At 33.8% G+C, this 20,739-nt stretch overlaps 2 protein-coding genes across 3 annotated transcripts; both read left to right on the top strand.

Annotated features, from left to right (window-relative positions):
• The first annotated feature begins 489 nt into the window (after positions 1-489).
• On the top strand, positions 490-7,395 carry LOC136819726 (uncharacterized). Of its 2 annotated transcripts, XM_067075970.1 has the most exons (7): positions 490-555; positions 2,164-2,235; positions 2,544-2,688; positions 3,268-3,518; positions 4,625-4,745; positions 5,597-5,718; positions 6,774-7,395. In XM_067075970.1, exons 2-7 carry the CDS (start codon positions 2,223-2,225, stop codon positions 7,040-7,042), a joined length of 921 nt encoding a protein of 306 aa, XP_066932071.1. In that variant the 5' UTR covers positions 490-555; positions 2,164-2,222; the 3' UTR covers positions 7,043-7,395. The 2 variants fall into 2 exon arrangements, with proteins under 2 accessions (XP_066932071.1, XP_066932070.1); XM_067075969.1 differs by lacking the exon at positions 490-555 and having other exon boundaries at positions 2,006-2,235.
• A 3,780-nt stretch (positions 7,396-11,175) lies between these two features.
• Positions 11,176-16,766, top strand: LOC136819776 (uncharacterized). The gene is made up of 6 exons (XM_067076018.1): positions 11,176-11,332; positions 11,635-11,779; positions 12,361-12,611; positions 13,729-13,849; positions 14,698-14,819; positions 15,920-16,766. The coding sequence occupies exons 1-6, from the start codon at positions 11,218-11,220 to the stop codon at positions 16,186-16,188; spliced, it is 1,023 nt and encodes a 340-aa protein (XP_066932119.1). The 5' UTR covers positions 11,176-11,217; the 3' UTR covers positions 16,189-16,766.
• Positions 16,767-20,739: the final 3,973 nt, after the last annotated feature.

Here is a 20,739-nt window from a genome sequence, read left to right as displayed (position 1 = left end):
AACTACTATGGAATCTATTAGAAAGGGTATATCTTATCGGCCAAAACTTAGTTGGTCTTAATTTCAATCGGTCCTAATTTTAGTCACCTCGTCAAAATCTAGTCAATATATAATGAATAATAGCGGACGAAATATTGAATTTTAGTAGACGCAATGATGTGGTATTCAAAAAAGTTGGTTAAGGAAAGCTTAATTATAAACTTTCAATTTGGCACAAATTTTTAGTCGGCCCTATTTTTAGTCGGCCCTATATTTAGTCACCAAGCCAAAATTTTGTCCCTTAGGGCCGACTAAGTTTTGGCCGATAAGGTATTCAACTTGCGAGATTCATTTTAAAAGTGTCTATGTTATGCTGTTTACTAATGAGTTTATAATACAATAGTATAATGTATAATGCATGCAATCGAAATGATCGATACATGTTACTTTTATAAAAATGGAACATAATTCTATAAAAAGGTAATTATAATAGTCTTATTTTCTTGTTTTCTTTTAAGGTATTAAACTCAGGAAGGTATTGCAAATCAGAGGGAAGATGAACAATCTCTGCTAAGGGTATGTACGATAATATGTCTACTTACAATTTGAACAAGAGCCCGGAAGACTAGAATTAGAATAAATATCACGTATGTATAGCAATAAGCTAACACAAAATAAGAAATAACAATTTCAAAAAGTTGCCCGCCTTCCGTATGAGAAGCACGTTTTTCTTTGATGCTTTTCTAGTTTTATAACTTTCTTAGTTTCATAGTTTCATAACTTTAATCTAATAAAGTTTTTTACTGAAGAATGTATTACCTCTACGATAGAGAGTGAATGATATTTCAGATCCGATAGAGGACTTCGAATCGAAATTCGGTTCAAAATCAGCTAATAAATTGTTTGATTTTGCTAAATACAGGAGTACTAGCCCTCCTGACCTACACGGAGATCGCTTCTTCATAAGAGCGAAAGACACAAAAATATTTTTCGGATCCGGTAAGCAGGAATAAAGTCAGGACCCGCAGGCAACCTAGTAGGGTTAGGTATGGGTGTGGTTTGGCTTGTTTGTGTATCAGATTGGCTAGGTATTGGCTCATCACCAGTTAAAATCAGGGTTGGAGCTCAAAACAAACACTCTTTTGTGATTTTCTCTTAATATAGTCTGGTCTGTAGTATGCGCAATATAAATAGCCGTCAGAATTACTCTCCTGGCATGCATCAGTGGCTCAGTGATTAGAGCGTCTGATTTCAATCATCGAAACTTTGCTATCAGTGGGTAATAATCTTACGAAAAATCATTTAAACATTTGAAAAGCATAGTTTCATAAAGTCAGAAAAAATACCAACTAGAAACTGATGAAAAGTATACGAAAGTGTCCAGATGTGTCTTTGAAATTTGTAAAGAAATTCGATCTACAACCACCTCCCAACAGTCAGGTAGAGAATGTATTCTGATGAAACCGCTTCTGGCTGCCGCCCAACCCCCACCTCAGCAACGAGAATTGAATCCCTTCCCACAACTAGGAGTGCTCTCCGATAAACGTTTTTTATAAGAACATTCAACATTTTTGAAGCCTTCAGATGTTCTTAGCTTTTCAAGTTTTATGCTTAAAGATTCACTTTATTATAGGTATTTTTGTCCGTTTTCCTAATAAATCACGTTTTAGTCCATAAAGTCTTAAAATGTTCTTAACTTGTTCTTAACTTGTTCACCGAAGTCTTATGTTTACTTACAAAGTTTGCTTTTATATAATTCCTCAACAAAAAATAAGGAGAGTTAAAAAATTATCGCACTCCTCAGCAGCGCAGATTTTTCGTTGATGTCAATTAGCGAAGAAATATTGATGATGTAAAATTGATATTGAAAGGAAGAAGGGAAAGCTTGTAGTTCAACTTTTTCCATTCTTAGTTAATCGCTCTATTAGAACCTGTGTCATAATCGTGCCGTCAGATTTACCCTTTTTTCTTTTGTAAAATAAGAATCATTATATGCTCATTACTTAACGATGCAGTTTTACGGGGGTATAAAAAGGACCAACATGCAGCCATTAGAATCACATTCAAACGTGGAGAAGCAAAATCTTCAGTCAGCAAGTGGAAACAAACTTTAAAGATTGTTTTAGATATACACATTCATGATGGGTAAAATTTCTATAATTGTATTCTTCTGCATTATTGCAGTGACAATCATTGAAGCGAAGAAATCTTTGACATGTGATGAATATATTGCTGGAAATCCTATGCAAGTGTGTGGTATGTAAATCAATTAACTCAAAAGATACTTCTAAAAGTCAAATCCAAGTGTTTTTGGGTAGGACAAAGAAAAATTAGGAAATAGGAAACAATTATTCTTGAAGAAAGCTTTACTTAAAACAACTTTTGTTCAGTAGCGTTCTGGCTGGGGTTTTTGGGGTGCCCACTGCAAACTCGTTTCCATGTATGTTTTGAAGGAGTTCAGTCCTTTAGTGCCTTCTTTATTCACAACCTTACTTTAGAATAAATAATGTAGAATCATTACTTTCAATAATTACCAATTTTCGACGCTTCTCTTTATCTTTTAGTTGATGGATACATCTTTGAGCGAAATGATGAGGCAATGGTGACATGGCAGGATGCAGAAGATGTTTGCAAAGGAAAAGGAGGTCATTTAGCTTCAGTTACAAGTGATAGTCAAGTGATAGCTATGGAGATGCTCCTTCCTACCGGGTAAGTTTTGAGATGAACCATTAAAAAGTTACATTCAAATCTCCTTGTTATATTCTGAGATAACACTCTTTCATTGAATATTTTTTATGTGTTTTCTCATTGTGATCTAGTTGGTTTACTGAAAGCGGTGAGAACATAACGTAATGACTTCAAAAACATTACATAATCCTATAGCGATCAATAAAGATAACAAATATTTTGCAGCTAATATTTTTGAGTCGAAAAGGTGACTATCAAACATCTGCCTTTATTATTTTATCCAAAAAGGCCTTTTGTTGTAGTAATAGATATACCCACACTTCAAATTACCTTGAGAGAATTAATTTTTACGGGAAATTATTTTAATTTTTTCCCGGTTTTACGAATTACGAATTTGGCTGTTTTTCTTTAACAAATTTGAAAAATTAGGGATTAAATTAAAGAAATTTGTCACGAATAGGACAGAACTCTAAAAATATATCCCCGCAAAATGCCATTTCTCCAAACTTTCTTTCGCCCACGAAAATTAATTCCCACCAGAATTAGTTAAGTTAAGGTAGGTTTAAAAAAATTTCTGAAATGCACTTCTCTTTCCTTTAGTGAACAAGCATGGCTTGGTACAGTACAGGCGGGAACCGGTCCCTTGAATGCTGATAATACAGAAGTAACTACGGACGTAGCAGCACAAATAACGACTGTAGACAACGCACTAGTTATTGTAGATGGAGACATGGCTATTGCTGATTTAGTCGAACTTAATGCAGCTACTCCTGCTACTCCTGTCAATCATTTCTTTTGCAAATACAATTATTTCCATAACAGGAAAATCTATTTTGGATTTCCTGACACAGGTATTTTATAAGATTAAGAACAATTTTATTGTTTATTTAATCTCCGTTCCCGGACCAAAATAATATACTATTTTCGTCAATATACATCCAAAAAGGTAGACAATTCACAATATTCAAATAAAAGTTAGAAAAGCATTAGAAAAAATTATTTAGTATAGACGTCAAAATTAAGGAAAATTTTGAAAGTTATATTTCAAAATGGTGTTCCTTGTTTTTAATTTTTGACCATAACACTTTCCAAGAGTTTACCAAATGACAAACATTTTGGTATTTTTTGAACAATATTTAAATGCGCTTATATTTTACACTAATTTGTTTTTCAAGATTTGTCGAAGAAAAATAAAAATTACATATAGAATAGTGTCATACAGTCAAGGACACCTTCACTATTTATATTTCGTCAGAAATTAGATCGACATCACTGTGAATAAAAACTTTTCAAAAATATTTCCTTCAAAAAAATATTAAAACAAAGTTTTAAAAGACATTGACCCGTAAAATGCGCGTTTTACTGTTTTTGTAGTCAAGCAGACACATGAACGAAAAGAAGGAATGCACCTTTAATAGAAACATAAAAGTAGTAAAATGTAAACATTGCACAAACCACGTGTCATTAAAGAGAACAATTAAAATAACGTGCCCAAAAAAAACTAGTAAAATAATTGAAACAATCAAAATCAGCCATATTTGTTTTGATTTTTTATTTCGACATGTGACATTTGTTTTGATATTGTTACCCACATACGACGGTTTGTTTACAAATTTCATCGGTACTTTTATGTCCTTTGACTTGTTGAAAGTGAATTGACTTTGATTGCTTATCAGAATTAATACACGTTTTCTTTAAGAACAAACCATAAGATCATAATGCTCCGATGGCTAAAATATCAAGAACAAGTTAAGAACATTATAGACTTGCTGACTCTAAAATGAACCAAAAATATGGCGAAAAAAACAACATGTTAAAAATATATTTAGGCTAAAAACTCGAAACAGTTAATAACATCCCGGTGCTTCAAAGATATTTGATGTTGTTGTAAAATAACGTGTAAAATTATATATTTATATTTGGATGACAATCATAAATCTACAATTTCTTTTGATAGCTTTGAACCAACCTGATACTGCTACAGCATGTGAAATGCTCGGTGAACCTAAGGATGGACGTATTATTCAAATCGATAGTGGAAAACTTCAAAACTTCGTGAATGCAGAAGTTGATCGATTGTAAGTAGAATTAACTCTCATCGCTAAATCCAAGGCTGGAAGCATTCAGTTTAAAGCCCGAAGTGCTAGAATAGAACCTCTAACCTTTCTCAGGAAAGATAAAGTAAAATTACTTATTTGCCATCCAGAACACACCAAGAACGCTCCGGAATCATAACAACGGATTGTATCTAATGGGATCTAATGGTTTATTTTTTTTTGAGGACTGCATTTCATGAAATCTAGACTTAGACTTTACTTTCAATCCAGCGTTTGTGTGGGCGTTCTGGAATGGGAAATTAAGGGACTTCATTTCCCATCCTGGATTCGAGAAAGCATCACCAAGATGATTAAATCTCTTTAGTTTTCAGATGTTACTTTTGGAATAGAGTATAAATACACCCCTTTCTCACAGACCCACTGGGACCCCTTCCCACTGGAAAAATTGGCCAAAATATCTTCCCCGGTGGAAAATTATACTCCAAATTTTTGTCCCCAATGAAATAATCAGATAAGCCAATTCTCAATGCAGATTATTACGCTATTTTTCCGTCCCCACTGATTTTTCTGGCTGAAAAACAATAGAATTCAAATCCCCAGCCATGAAAAAACATGAAAATGTCAATTTCCATCGAGTTTTGGTTCACTATTTTTATTCCTAATGGCTGAAAAAAGCCAACCAGGTCTGTGGGAAGGGGGTGTTTCAATTCTCCTTAAAAACTCCTCTCGGAATCAATTACCATAGCAATAGTTTGGAAACGAGGTAATCGTTGCTCAGGACGTAATTTATGAAAAGGTCTATTCACTCGATTACAATAATTTAAACTACATACTCATTTATTAAAACTTAACTTGTTCATTGAATACCATAGAGTTGAGAAGGCAGATCCTGAGGAATATTTGTTTTGGATAAACATGAAATACAGCGAAACGACCATGAAATACAAGTGGGGTGTTGAAGGGACTTATTCACCTTTCCGTAAATGGTGTACCGGTAAGTCTAATCAAATACACTTTTTTTTACCAGATTCATATAAAAAAGTCACGAAAAAACATCGAGTGGTTGGCTAAATATTACATATATAAGCAAATTTGTTCAAGTGTCCAAAGTATGAGGCAATCTTTGCATGTTTGAGCCAATCAGAGCTTAACTCAAGGTTCTTTTTATATGAATCTACTGATGGGAAATACGTGTAATCTAATGATTTGTAACTTCAGTTAAAAAAACCCCTTTCTCACAGACCTGGTAGGATTTTTTTTCAGCCAGTGGGGTAAAAATAACTGATTAAGACTCAATGTTGATTGATACTCTCATGTTTTTTATGGCTACTCTCGGGTACCTAGCCGTCCCACCCCCCCCCCCGCCCTCATCAATTTTGGGGAAAACGTTTTTGAAAGTTCCCTTTTTAGTCCTAATTCCGCTTTATTTGCCTCCTTTTCAAAAGCTTTCCACCCAGGACACTTTTATTCCAACCCCCCCTCCCACATGCTAATTAAGTTTTGAGACTTTTTCTAATTCCGCCCTCCACTTATTCCAATCCCCCAAATATTAGATAACCGAGAGTAAGGATTGGGATTCCATTATTTCCTAGGCAGAAAATTCAACGAGGATGGAAAAAATAGCACTGTATTTTGAAGTGAAGCTTTGCTTATTTCATTATCTTAAGCTGGGACAAAAATTAGAGTATAATTTCTAACTAGAGAGGATATTTTGGACAATTTTTCCATTTGGAAAGGTTCCAGTTGCTCTGAGAGAAGGGTGTTGTTAAGATTCATATGCTTTAACTGTGCGGTCTCTTTATTAAAACGGTGCAAATTAAAAGTGAATTAACTTCAATTTATTTCTATAAAGATAAGGATCTGTTGAAATCAGATTGGGGTGATAAGCTAACCAAAAACACCATCTTTGATTTATTACCATCTTAAGTCAGATGGTCCGTGTTATTTCGACCGCGTGGTCAAAAGATGATGTTGATGCAGACATTGGGAAAATAATATTACTAAAGTTTAATACTTAATAAACTAAAATATTTGTTTCATCTTTTGTAGCACAACCAGACGATGATGTGATCGATGCAGCTGATCGTTGTGTAGCTTTGACTGATGCTGGATGTTGGAAAGTTTACGATTGCAGTGTGACATCCGATACTATAACCATCGGTACTGATACTACAATTAATCCTTTTCTTACTATGTGTGAGTTTGATATCCGTGAGTCAAATCCAACCAAACATGAATTATTCACTTTGATTCAAGTTTTAAGATCAAACGTCAATGAAATCACTAAAGATTGTAAACGATGCAAAGGTGTTGAATAGAACTATAAAAGTTTTCTTTCCTAGCCGGAATAAAACGTCAAGTCAAAGTTCATCTAACGTCAAACGTTAAATGAACGTTGACATAACATATTTTTCCGGCTGGATTGAATATCGAGATTGCCGGATATTTACAACAATGGACTGACCTTGATTTAAGAAAAACGATATTTTCATTATGTTTACCTGAAACTTTATTTATATTGCATGTACGTATTTTGTAAGTGTTATTCTAATTTGTTATTTTTAATTCATGTTTGAATGTCTTTTTGCTTCACTCTTCATTTTCTTCATATTCTTGACACGACACTTGTTTTTGTGAGAACATTTTCATAGAGGTCAATAGACCTGCGAAATATATTTCTATAAGAAAAAAAAAGGTAGAACAGGTTAAAATGGTTAAAATCTTCAAAACAAGTTGAATAGATATCGAGGCTTTGAAGACTTTTAAATCACTTGATATGTTAGAAAAATGGATAAATAGACAAAAATACTCACAAAATGAATAATAATAAGAACATGTTGAGAAAATATTTAGGCTAAAAAATCAAAAAAGCTAAGAACATCAAGGATATCATTCAATATTTCCTGGAAAATTTTGGTTATCCTTAAAAACAATCTTCCCATTTTGGATTTGTATAAATCAACTTTTTTTTCTTCAATTTACTAATTACTTAATATCTTATTATGTGTGTGGAGTGTTGTATTGTTTTGTCTTATTTATCAAATTGCATTTAAAAATATATCGATAACAGATAACAATCTGAGTAATCTATATTTCAACACATTTTTAGCCTTTAGACTACAATCGGGGACAAAATACGAAAGGAAAATCCACCGGAAAGTGTTGAAACCACAATCGATTTGTAAGCGCTCTAAACTAGGTTGGAAGGGTAGAGTTTTAACTCTGAGTTTTAATGCTATACTTAACACTTAGGACTTAGGACCTTAGGATCTGAGGATGCAAAAGCTAAAAAATGGTCCAGTAGGGCTTGAAATATAGCCTAGAAACCAATAAATCTCTCCCAGTTTGAAATAATCAATGAAATCAAGTTAAAGGCCTGAAATTGACTTTCTCGCTCGAACTTCAATTTTCGAAAAGTGCCAAAATATTATAGCACTGATTGTAGCTAATAGCCAAGACTATGATGCGCCTGTCCCTATGTATTCTGGGATAACATTCCCCACTATAATTATTGTCACACGGGAACTAGTTTGAATTTTGAAAGTAATTTTCGGACTTGCCTCATTTAACATCATCTCGAGACCCTGCTTAAAGCTAAAATTTGTGTCAGTTATTATTATCCGTAATAAAATAGTAACAATTTAAAGATATGAACAATCGAGTTTTTCTTATACAAATAATCAAGTCGAATCGAGGAATTTCAAAAAGGAAATCACGAGCTCTAGCTTAGCTACTACTCAGTGAGTCGCCCTTTAGTTTGTATAAGATTTGTTCCCTTCGTTATTTTTTGCTTTATTTATTTCTATGTCTGTTTAGTCGTCGCTTGCTAGATTAAAGTCAACCTTTAGAGAGACTAAAGTTCGAATTTCTTTTGTATTTTTTGACGTTATCGTCATCCTTAGAGAGATTATTTTACTAAAACTTGAGCCAAAATTTTCAAATTTTAGTCTAAATTTCATGAATATATGAGCATTTGAGGATAGGTTTTTGATCTTCGAAATTGTTTAACCTTTACAGAGACTCGAAAGTTTGAATGAGGGACCCTTATGGCTAGTATATACCAGGCTCCCTCCCTGCAGTTTTAGGTGCATGCAAAATGCCTATAGCCGTTCTTAGAAAATGACATAGAGTCTTTTCACAATTTTGGGCAATTGGAAAGCTGAATTGCTGGGCACTCATGCTTAGTCAGAGAATAAATATTTTTCGAGGGAAACTAAGCTTATACATGATCATATCTCCTTCTCACAGACCTCTGGGACAGGAATAATTTGGCACAATTTTCATCCTCAGTGAAAAATTATACTTTATATTTTGCCCTCACTGAAAATAATCAGATACTCACTGCAAAATATTATGCTATTTCTTCATCTCACTGAAATTATGATATTCCACTCCTAATTATCTTTTCAATGAGCGCAAAATTGCCATTAAAGTCGAATTCCATCAAATTTTAAGGCCATTTTTATCTCTGCTGCAGATCATGTTGAGACAGACTTTTTAGTGGCTGTTCCAAATTGAATTGGATCAAAGCTTTTTTCAACCGAAGACTAGAGATGAATGTTCAACCTTTCAAAGACAAGGCAAAAAAATGCGTTAAAATTTGCTCTAGATTTCGGATGACGGGTTGAACCTAACACTTTCTTTCACGCGTTTCGTATTTTACATTTTTCGAAATAATCCTACAAAGGTCGACTCTAACTTGAACTATACTATAGTCTAAGACGAATTCGAATAATAAAGAATAACCTCAAACACGCAAATTAGCAGTCGGGTGGAAATTTTGTCCGTGCCGGCGAAAATTAGGCGGATGGCATGGGCTCAATGTTTTATTAAACGTAATTTCGTAAACACTAGACTAGAGTCTACTTATGGCTGAACTTGAGCTCAATGAAGTAGACTAGGAGCGTTTGACGAGGTATATACGATAATATGTTTACTTGCAATTCGAACAAGAGCTCGAAAGACCAGGATTAGAATAAATTATATCACGTATGTATAGCAATAAGAAATAATAATATGTCAAAAAGTTGCCCGCCTTCCGTATGAGAAGCACGTTTTTCTTTGATGCTTTTATAGTTTTATAACTTTCTTACTTTCATAACTTTAATCTAATAAGGTTTTTTAAAGGATATTGAAGAATGTATTACCTCTACGATAGAGAGTGAATGATATTTCAGATCCGATAGAGGACTTCGAATCGAAATTCGGTTCAAAATCAGCTAATAAATTATTTGCTAAATATAGGAGTATGAGCCCTACTGATATACACGGTGATCGCTTCTTCATAAGAGCGAAAAACACAAATAAATTTTTCGGATCCGGTAAGCAGGAATAAAGTCAGAACCCGCAGGCAACCTAGTAGGGTTGGGTATGGGTGTGGTTTGGGCTTGGTTGTGTATCAGATTGGCTAGGTATTGGCTCATCACCAGTTAAAATCAGGGTTGGAGCTCGAAACAAATACTCTTTTGTGATTTTCTCTTAATATAGTCTTGTCTGTAGTATGTGCAATATAAATAGCCGTCAGAATTACTCTCCTGGCATGAATCAGTGGCTCAGTGATTAGAGCGTTTGATATCAATCATCAAAACTTTGCTATCAGTGGGTTCGAATTCCACCGGTGGCAATCTTACGAAAAATCATTCAAACATTTGAAAATCATAGTTCCATAAAGTCAGAAAAATCCAACTAGAAACTGATGAAGAGAACGAAAGTGTCCAGATGTGTCTTTGAAATTTGTAAAGAAATTACGATCGATTTACAACCACCTCCCAACAGTCAGGTAGAGAATGTATTCTGATGAAACCGCTTCTGGCTGCCGCCCAACCCCCACCTCAGCAACGAGAATTGAATCCCTTCCCACAACTAGGAGCGCTCTCCGATAAACGTTTTTTATAAGAACATCCAACATTTTTGAAGCCTTCAGATGTTCTTAGCTTTTCAAGTTTTATGCTTAAAGATTCACTTTATTATAGGTATTTTTGTCCATTTTCCTAATAAATCACGTTTTAGTCCATAAAGTCTTAAAATGTTCTTAACTTGTTCTTAACTTGTTCTTATTATTTTGGCCACTGAAGTCTTATGTTTACTTACAAAGTTTGCTTTTATATAATTCCTCAACAAAAAATAAGGAGAGTTAAAAAATTATCGCACTCCTCAGCAGCGCAAATTTTTCGTTAATGTCAATTAGTGAAGAAATATTGATGATGTAAAATTGATATTGAAAGGATAAGGGAAAGCTTATAGTTCAACTTTTTCCATTATTAGTTAATCGCTCTATTAGAACCTGTGTCGTAATCGTGCCGTCAGATTTCCCCTTTTTTCTTTTGTATAATAACAATCATTATATGCTCATTACTTAATGATGCAGTTTTACGGAGGTATAAAAAGGACCAACATGCAGCGATTAGAATCACATTCAAACGTGAAGAAGTAAAATCTTCAGTCAGCAAGTGGAAACAAACTTTAAAGATTGTGTTAGATATACACATTCATAATGGGTAAAATTTCTATAATTGTATTCTTCTGCATTATTGCAGTGACAATCATTGAAGCGAAGAAATCTTTGACATGTGATGAATATATTGCTGGAAATCCTATGCAAGTGTGTGGTATGTAAATCAATTAACTCAAAAGATACTTCTAAAAGTCAAATCTAAGTGTTTTTGGGTAGGACGTAGAAAAATTAGGAAATAGGAAACAATTATTCTTGAAGAAAGCTTTACTTAAAACAACTTTTGTTCAGTAGCGTTCTGGCTGGGGTTTTTGGGGTGCCCACTGCAAACTCGTTTCCATTTATGTTTTGAAGGAGTTCAGTCCTTTAGTGCCTTCTTTATTCACATCACTACTTTAGAATTGTAGAATCATTACTTTCAATAATTACCAATTTTCGACGCTTCTCTTTATCTTTTAGTTGATGGATACATCTTTGAGCGAAATGATGAGGCAATGGTGACATGGGAGGATGCAGAAGATGTTTGCCAAGGAAAAGGAGGTCATTTAGCTTCCGTTACAAGTGATAGTCAAGTGATAGCTATGGAGATGCTCCTTCCTACCGGGTAAGTTTTGAGATGAACCATTAAAAAGTTACATTCAAATCTTCTTGATATATTCTGAGATAAAACTCTTTCATTGAATATTTTTTATGTGTTTTCTCATTGTGATTTAGTTGGTTTAGTGAAAGCGGTGAGAACATAACTTAATGACTCCAAAAAACATTACATAATCCTATAGCGACCAATAAAGATAACAAATATTTTGCAGCTAATATTTTTGAGTCGAAAAGGTGACTATCAAACATCTGCCTTTATTATTTTATCCAAAAAGGCCAGTTGTTGTAGTAATAGATATACCCACACTTCAAATTACCTTGAGGGATTTAGTTTTTACGGGGAATTATTTTAATTTTTTTCCGGGTTTTACGAATTACAAATTTGGCTGTTTTTCTTTAATAAATTTGAAAAATTAGGGATTAAATTAAAGAAATTTGTCACGAATAGGACAGAACTCTAAAAATATATTCCCGCAAAATGCCATTTCTCCAAACTTTCTTTCGCCCACGAAAATTAATTCCCACCAGAATTAGTTAAGTTAAGGTAGGTTTAAAAAAATTTCTGAAATGCACTTCTCTTTCCTTTAGTGAACAAGCATGGCTTGGTACAGTACAGGCGGGAACCGGTCCCTTGAATGCTGATAATACAGAAGTAACTACGGACGTAGCAGCACAAATAACGACTGCAGACAACGCACTAGTTATTGTAGATGGAGACATGGCTATTGCTGATTTAGTCGAACTTAATGCAGCTACTCCTGCTACTCCTGTCAATCATTTCTTTTGCAAATACAATTATTTCCATAACAGGAAAATTTATTTTGGATTTCCTGACACAGGTATGTTATAAGATTAAGAACAATTTTATTGTTTATTTAATCTCCGTTCCCAGACCAAATAATATACTATTTTCGTCAATTTACATCCAAAAAGGTAGACAATTCACAATATTCAAATAAAAGTTAGAAAAGCATTAGAAAAAATTATTTAGTATAGTCGCCAAAATGAAGAAAAATTTTAAAAGTTCTATTTCAAAATGGTGTTCCTCGTTTTTATTTTGACCATAACACTTTCCAAGAGTTTACCAAATGACAAACATTTTGGTATTTTTTGAACAATATTTAAATGAGCTTATATTTTCCACTAATTTGTTTCTCAAGATTTGTCGAAGAAAAATGAAAATGACATATAGAATAGTGCCATAGTTATTATAATAAAAAGATTGAAACTTCAAGCTTAGATCAACATCACTGTGAAAAAACTTTTCAAAAATATTTCCTTCAAAAAATATTAAAACTAGGCACTTCAGTCACGTGACTAAAACAAAGTTTTAAAAGACATTGACCCCTAAAATGCGCGTTTTACTGTTTTTGTAGTCAAGCAGACACATGGACGAAAAGAAGGAAACCTTTAATAGGAACATAAAAGTAGTAAAATGTAAACATTGCACAAACCACGTGTCATTAAAGAGAACAATTAAAATAACGTGCCCAAAAAAAACTAGTAAAATAATTGAAACAATCAAAATCAGCCATATTTGTTTTGATTTTTTATTTCGACATGTGACATTTGTTTTCATATTGTTACCCGCTACATACGGTTTGTTTACAAATTTTATCGGTACTTTTATGTCCTTTGACTTGTTGAAAGTGAAATGACTTTGATTGCTTATCAGAATTAATACACGTTTTCTTTAAGAACAAACCATAAGATCATAATGCTCCGATGGCTAAAATATCAAGAACAAGTTAAGAACATTATAGGCTTTGCTGACTCTAAAATGAACAAAAATATGGCGAAAATAAGAACATGTTAAAAATATCTTTAGGCTAAAAACTCGAAACAGTTAATTACATTCCGAGGCTTCAAAGATATTTAATGTTGTTGTAAAATAACGTGTATAATTATATATTTATAGTTGGATGACAATCATAAATCTACAATTTCTTTTGATAGCTTTGAACCAACCTGATACTGCTACAGCATGTGAAATGCTCGGTGAACCTAAGGATGGACGTATTATTCAAATCGATAGTGGAAAACTTCAAAACTTCGTGAATGCAGAAGTTGATCGATTGTAAGTAGAATTAACTCTCATCGCTAAATCCAAGGCTGGAAGCATTCAGTTTAAAGCCCGAATAGAATAGAATCTCTAACCTTTCTCAGGAAAGATAAAGTAAAACCACTTATTTGCCATATAGAACACACCTAGAACGCTCCGGAATCATAACAACGGATTGTATCTAATGGGATCTAATGGTTTCTTTTTTTTGAGGACTACATTTCATGAAATCTAGACTTAGACTTTTCTTTCAATCCAGCGTTTGTGTGGCTGTTCTGGAATGGGAAATTAAGGGGGCTTCATTTCCCATCCAAGAGTCGAGAAAGCACACCAAGATGATTAAATCCCTTTAGTTTTCAGGTGTTACTTTTGGAATAGTGTATAAATACACCCCTTTCTCACAGACCCACTCGAAACCCTTCCCACTGGAAAAATTGGCAAAAATATCGTCCCCAGTGGAAAATTATACACTAGTTTTTGCCCCCAACAGAAAATATACAGATAAGCCATTTCTCATTGCAAATTATTGTGCTATTTTTTCCGTCTCCACTGATTTTTCTGGCTAAAAAAGAATAGAATTCAAATCCCCAGCCATGAAAAAACATGGAAATGTCAATTTCCATCGAGTTTTGGTTTACTATTTTTATTCCCGATTGCTAAAAAAAGCCAACCAGGTCTGTGGGAAGGGGGTGTTTAAATTCTCCTTAAAAACTCCTCTCGGAATCAATTACCATAGCAATAGTTTGGAAACGAGGTAATCGTTGCTCAGGACGTAATTTATGAAAAGGTCTATTCACTCGATTACAATAATTTAAACTACATACTCATTTATTAAAACATAACTTGTTCATTGAATATCATAGAGTTGAGTTGTCAGATCCTGAGGAATATTTGTTTTGGATAAACATGAAATACAGCGAAACGACCATGAAATACAAATGGGGTGTTGAAGGGACTTATTCACCTTTCCGTAAATGGTGTACCGGTAAGTCTAATCAAATACACGTTTTTGTAAGAACAAACTTTATAATAACATAAGATTTTCGTGACTTTTTTTTTAGCAGATTCATATAAAAAAATCACGAAAAAACATCGAGTGATTGGCTAAATATTACATATATAAGCAAATTTTTTCAAGTGTTCAAAGTATGAGGCAATCTTTGCATGTCTGAGCCATTCACAGCTTAACTCAAGGTTCTTTTGGGACTTTTTATATGAATCTGCTGATGGGAAATACGTGTATTCTAATGATTTGTAACTTCAGTTAAAAAAAACCCTTTCTCACAGAGATTTTTTTCAGCCAGTGGGGTAAAAATAACAGATTAAGACTCAATGTTGATTGATACTCTCATGTTTTTTTGGCTACTCTCGGGTACGTAGCCGTCCCGCCCCCCCCCCACTCATCAATTTTGGGGAAAACGTTTTTGAAAGTTCCCTATTTAGTCCTAATTCCGCTTTATTTGCCTCCTTTTCAAAAACTTTCCACCCAGGACATTTTTATTCCAACCCCCCCCCCTCCCACATGCTAATTAAGTTTTGAGAATTCTTCTAATTCCGCCCTCCACTTATTCCAGTCCCCCGAATATTAGATAACCGAGAGTAAGGATTGGAATTCCATTATTTCCTAGCCAGAAAATTCAATGAGGATGGAAAAAATAGCACTCTATTTTGAAGTGAAGCATTGCTTATTTCATTATCTTAAGCTGGGACAAAAATTAGAGTATAATTTCTAACTATAGAGGATATTTTGGACAATTTTTCCATTTGGAAAGGTTCCAGTTGCTCTGAGAGAAGGGTGTTGTTAAGATTCATATGCTTTAACTGTGCGGTCTCTTTATTAAAACGGTGCAAATTAAAAGTGAATTAACTTCAATTTATTTCTATAAAGATAAGGATCTGTTGAAATCAGATTGGGGTGATAAGCTAACCAAAAACACCATCTTTGATTTATTACCATCTTAAGTCAGATGGTCCGTGTCATTTCGACCGCGTGGTCAAAAGATGATGTTGATGCAGACATTGGGAAAATAATATTACTAAAGTTTAATACTTAATAAACTAAAATATTTGTTTCATCTTTTGTAGCACAACCAGACGATGATGTGATCGATGCAGCTGATCGTTGTGTAGCTTTGACTGATGCTGGATGTTGGAAAGTTTACGCTTGTAGTGTGACATCCGATACTATAACCATCGGTACTGATACTACAATCAATCCTTTTCTTACTATGTGTGAGTTTGATATCCGTGAGTCAAATCCAACCAAACATGAATTATTCACTTTGATTCAAGTTTTAAGAGCAAATGTCAATGAAATCACTAAAGATTGTAAACGATGCAAAGGTGTTGAATAGAACTATAAAAGTTTTCTTTCCTAGCCGGAATTAAAACGTCAAGTCAAAGTTCATCTAACGTCAAACGTTAAATGCACGTTGACATAACATATTTTTCCGGCTGGATTGAATATCGAGATTGCCGGATATTGACAACATTGGACTGACCTTGATTTAAGAAAAACGATATTTTGATTATGTTTACCTGAAACTTTATTTATATTGCATGTACGTATTTTGTAAGTGTTATTCTAATTTGTTATTTTTAATTCATGTTTGAATGTCTTTTTGCTTCACTCTTAGTCTAGCATGCTAGACGACTTAACTCAGTAAAAAATAGGAAGTAGAAAACTTGTTAGGAGCATCAATATAGTCGTCTAGAATATTTTGTGCACAACAAACTTTTCATAAAAATTCTCTTTTTTCATGTTTTTGGATAACATTTTCAGGGGGTCTTGTTGGTTTGTTTTGGTTTGTTTTTTTTTCTTTCACTTAGAAATTCTCATTGGCTGAAATTTTTATTTGTTTATGTATTTTGTTGTATATGATTGTTTTCTCACCCCGCAGAAATCTGCGGGCCCTGCTGGAACTCCCGTAAGCTACGGAAACCACCTTAGCCCAGTCGTTTATTTTAACCATATCCCGACATAAAAATTTATAAACGACTGGATTCCCAGTCTACTTCACTCTTCATTTTCTTCATATTCTTGACACGACACTTGTTTTTGTGAGAACATTTTCATAGAGGTCAATAGACCTGCGAAATATATTTCTATAAGAAAAAAAAAGGTAGAACAGGTTAAAATGGTTAAAATCTTCAAAACAAGTTGAAAAGATATCGAGGCTTTGAAGACTTTTAAATCACTTGATATGTTAGAAAAATGGAGAAATAGACAAAAATACTCACAAAATGAATAATAATAAGAACATGTTGAGAACATATTTAGGCTAAAAAATCAAAAAAGTTAAGAACATCCGGGATATCATTCAATATATCCTGGAAAATTTTGGTTATCCTTAAAAACAATCTTCCCATTTTGGATTTGTATAAATCAACTTTTTTTTCTTCAATTTACTAATTACTTAATATCTTATTATGTGTGTGGTGTGTTGTATTGTTTTGTCTTATTTATCAAATTGCATTTAAAAATATATCAATAACAGATAACAATTTGAGTAATCTATATTTCAACACATTTTTAACCCTTTAGACTACAATCGGGGACAAAATACTTGGCACGAAAGGGAAATCCACCGGGAAGTGTTGAAACCACAATCGATTTGTAAGCGCTCTAAACTAGGTTGGAAGGGTAGAATTTTAACTCTGAGTTTTAATGCTATACTTAACACTTAGGACTTAGGACCTTAGGATCTGAGGATGCAAAAGCTAAAAAATGGTCCACTAGAGCTTGAAATATAGCCTAGAAACCAATAAATCTCTCCCAGTTCGAAATAATCGATGAAATCAAGTTAAAGGCCTGAAATTGACTTTCTCGCTCGAACTTCAATTTTCGAAAAATGGTAAATTAGACAAAAGTGCCAAAATATTATAGAACTGATTGTAGCTAATAGCCAAGACTATGATGTGCCTGTACCCTACGTATTCTGGGATAACATTCCCCACTATAATTATTGTCACACGGGAACTAGTTTGAATTTTGAAAGTAATTTTCGGACTTGCCTCAGTTAACATCATCTCGAGACCCTGCTTAAAGCTAAAATTTGTGTCAGTTATTATTATCCGTAATAAAATAGTAACAATTTAAAGATATGAACAATCGATTTTTTTTTATACAAATAATCAAGTCGAATCGAGGAATTTCAAAAAGAAAATCATGAGCTCTAGCTTAGCTACTACTCAGTGAGTCGCCCTTTAGTTTGTATAAGATTTGTTCCCTTCGTTATTTTTGCTTAATTTATTTCTATGTCTGTTTAGTCGTCGCTTGCTAGATTAAAGTCAACCTTTAGAGAGACTAAATTTCGAATTTCTTTTGTATTTTTTGACGTTATCGCCATCCTTAGAGAGATTATTTTACTAAAACTTGAGCCAAAATTTTCGAATTTTAGTCTAAATTTCAAGAATATATGAGCATTTGAGGATAGGTTTTTGATTTTCGAAATTGTTTAACCTTTACAGAGACTCAAAAGTTTGAATGAGGGACCCTTATGGCTAGTATATACCAGGCTCCCTCCCTGCAGTTTTAGGTGCACGCAAAATGCCTATAGCCGTTCTTAGAAAATGACATAGAGTCTTTTCACAATTTTGGGCAATTGGAAAGCTGAATTGCTGGGCACTCATGCTTAGTAAGAGAATAAATATTTTTCGAGGGAAACTACATGTAATGATATGATCTATCCAATAAGCTTATACATGATCATATCTCCTTCTCACAGACCTCTGGGACAGGAATAATTTGGCACAGTATCATCCTCAGTGAAAAATTATACTTTATATTTTGCCCTCACTGAAAATAATCAGATACTCACTGCAAAATATTATGCTATTTCTTCATCCGACTGAAATTATGATATTCCACTCCTAATTATCTTTTCAATGAGCGCAAAATTGCCATTTTGTTCGAATTCCATCAAATTTTAAGGCCATTTTTATCTCTGCTGCAGATCATGTTGAGACAGACTTTTTAGTGGCTGTTCCAAATTGAATTGGATCAAAGCTTTTTTCAACAGAAGGCTAGAGATGAATGTTCAACCTTTCAAAGACAAGGCAAAAAAAATGCGTTAAAATTTGCTCTAGATTTCGGATGACGGATTGAACCTAACACTTTCTTTCACGCGTTTCGTATATTACATTTTTCGAAATAATCCTACAAAGGTCGACTCTAACTTGAACTATACTATAGTCTAAGACGAATTCGAATAATACAGAATAACCTCAAACACGCAAATTAGCAGTCGGGTGGAAATTTTGTCCGTGCCGGCGAGAAATAGGCGGATGGCATGGGCTCAATGTTTTATTAAACGTAATTTCGTAAACACTAGACTAGAGTCTACTTATGGCTGAACTTGAGCTCAATGAAGTAGACTAGGAGCGTTTGACGAGGTATATACGATAATATGTTTACTTGCAATTCGAACAAGAGCTCGAAAGACCAGGATTAGAATAAATTATATCACGTATGTATAGCAATAAGAAATAATAATATGTCAAAAAGTTGCCCGCCTTCCGTATGAGAAGCACGTTTTTCTCTGATGCTTTTATAGTTTTATAACTTTCTTACTTTCATAACTTTAATCTAATAAGGTTTTTTAAAGGATATTGAAGAATGTATTACCTCTACGATAGAGAGTGAATGATATTTCAGATCCGATAGAGGACTTCGAATCGAAATTCGGTTCAAAATCAGCTAATAAATTATTTGCTAAATATAGGAGTATGAGCCCTACTGATATACACGGTGATCGCTTCTTCATAAGAGCGAAAAACACAAATATATTTTTCGGATCCGGCAAGCAGGAATAAAGTCAGGACCCGCAAGCAACCTAGTAGGGTTGGGTATGGGTGTGGTTTGGGCTTGGTTGTGTATCAGATTGGCTAGGAATTGGCTTATTACCACAGTTAAGATCAGGGTTGGAGCTCAAAACAAACACTCTTTTGTGATTTTCTCTTAATATAGTCTGGTCTGTAGTATTTGCAATATAAATAACCGTCAGAGTTACTCTCCCGGCATGAATCAGCGGCTCAGTGATTAGAGCGTTTGATATCAATGATCGAAACTTTGCTATCAGTGGGTTCGAATCCCACCGGTGGCAATCTTACGAAAAATCATTCAAACATTTGAAAAGCATAGTTCCATAAAGTCAGAAAAAATACCAACTAGAAACTGATGAAAAGTATACGAAAGTGTCCAGATGTGTCTTTGAAATTTGTAAAGAAATTACGATCGATCTACAACCACCTCCCAACAGTCAGGTAGAGAATGTATTCTGATGAAACCGCTTCTGGCTGCCGCCCAACCCCCACCTCAGCAACGAGAATTGAATCCCTTCCCACAACTAGGAGTGCTCTCCGATAAAAGTTTTTTATAAGAACATACAAAATTTTTGAAGCCTTCAGATGTTCTTAGCTTTTCAAGTTTTATGCTTAAAGATTCACTTTATTATAGGTATTTTTGTCCATTTTCCTAATAAATCACGTTTTAGTCCATAAAGTCTTAAAATGTTCTTAAATTGTTCTTATCATTTTGGCCACCGAAGTCTTATGTTTACTTACAAAGTTTGCTTTTATATAATTCCTCAACTAAAAATAAGGACAGTTAAAAAATAATCGCACTCCTCAGCAGCGCGGAATTTTCATTGATGCCAATTAGCGAAGAAGTATTGATGATGTAAAATTGATATTGAAAGGAAGAAGGGAAAGCTTATAGTTCAACTTTTTCCATTCTTAGTTAATTGCTCTATTAGAACCTGTGTCATAATCACCCCGTCGGATTAACCCTTTTTTCTTTTAACAATCATTATATGCTCATTACTTAACGATGCAGTTTTACAAGGGTATAAAAAGGACCAACATGCAGCCATTAGAATCACATTCAAACGTGAAGAAGTAAAATC

Source organism: Clytia hemisphaerica, unplaced genomic scaffold (genome assembly GCF_902728285.1).
Source record: "Clytia hemisphaerica strain Z4C2 unplaced genomic scaffold, Clytia hemisphaerica genome assembly, whole genome shotgun sequence".
In the NCBI taxonomy this organism is placed as follows: Eukaryota; Metazoa; Cnidaria; class Hydrozoa; order Leptothecata; family Clytiidae; genus Clytia; species Clytia hemisphaerica.
Note: the sequence above shows the minus strand (reverse complement) of the source record. Positions and strands in the feature narration are given on the sequence as shown.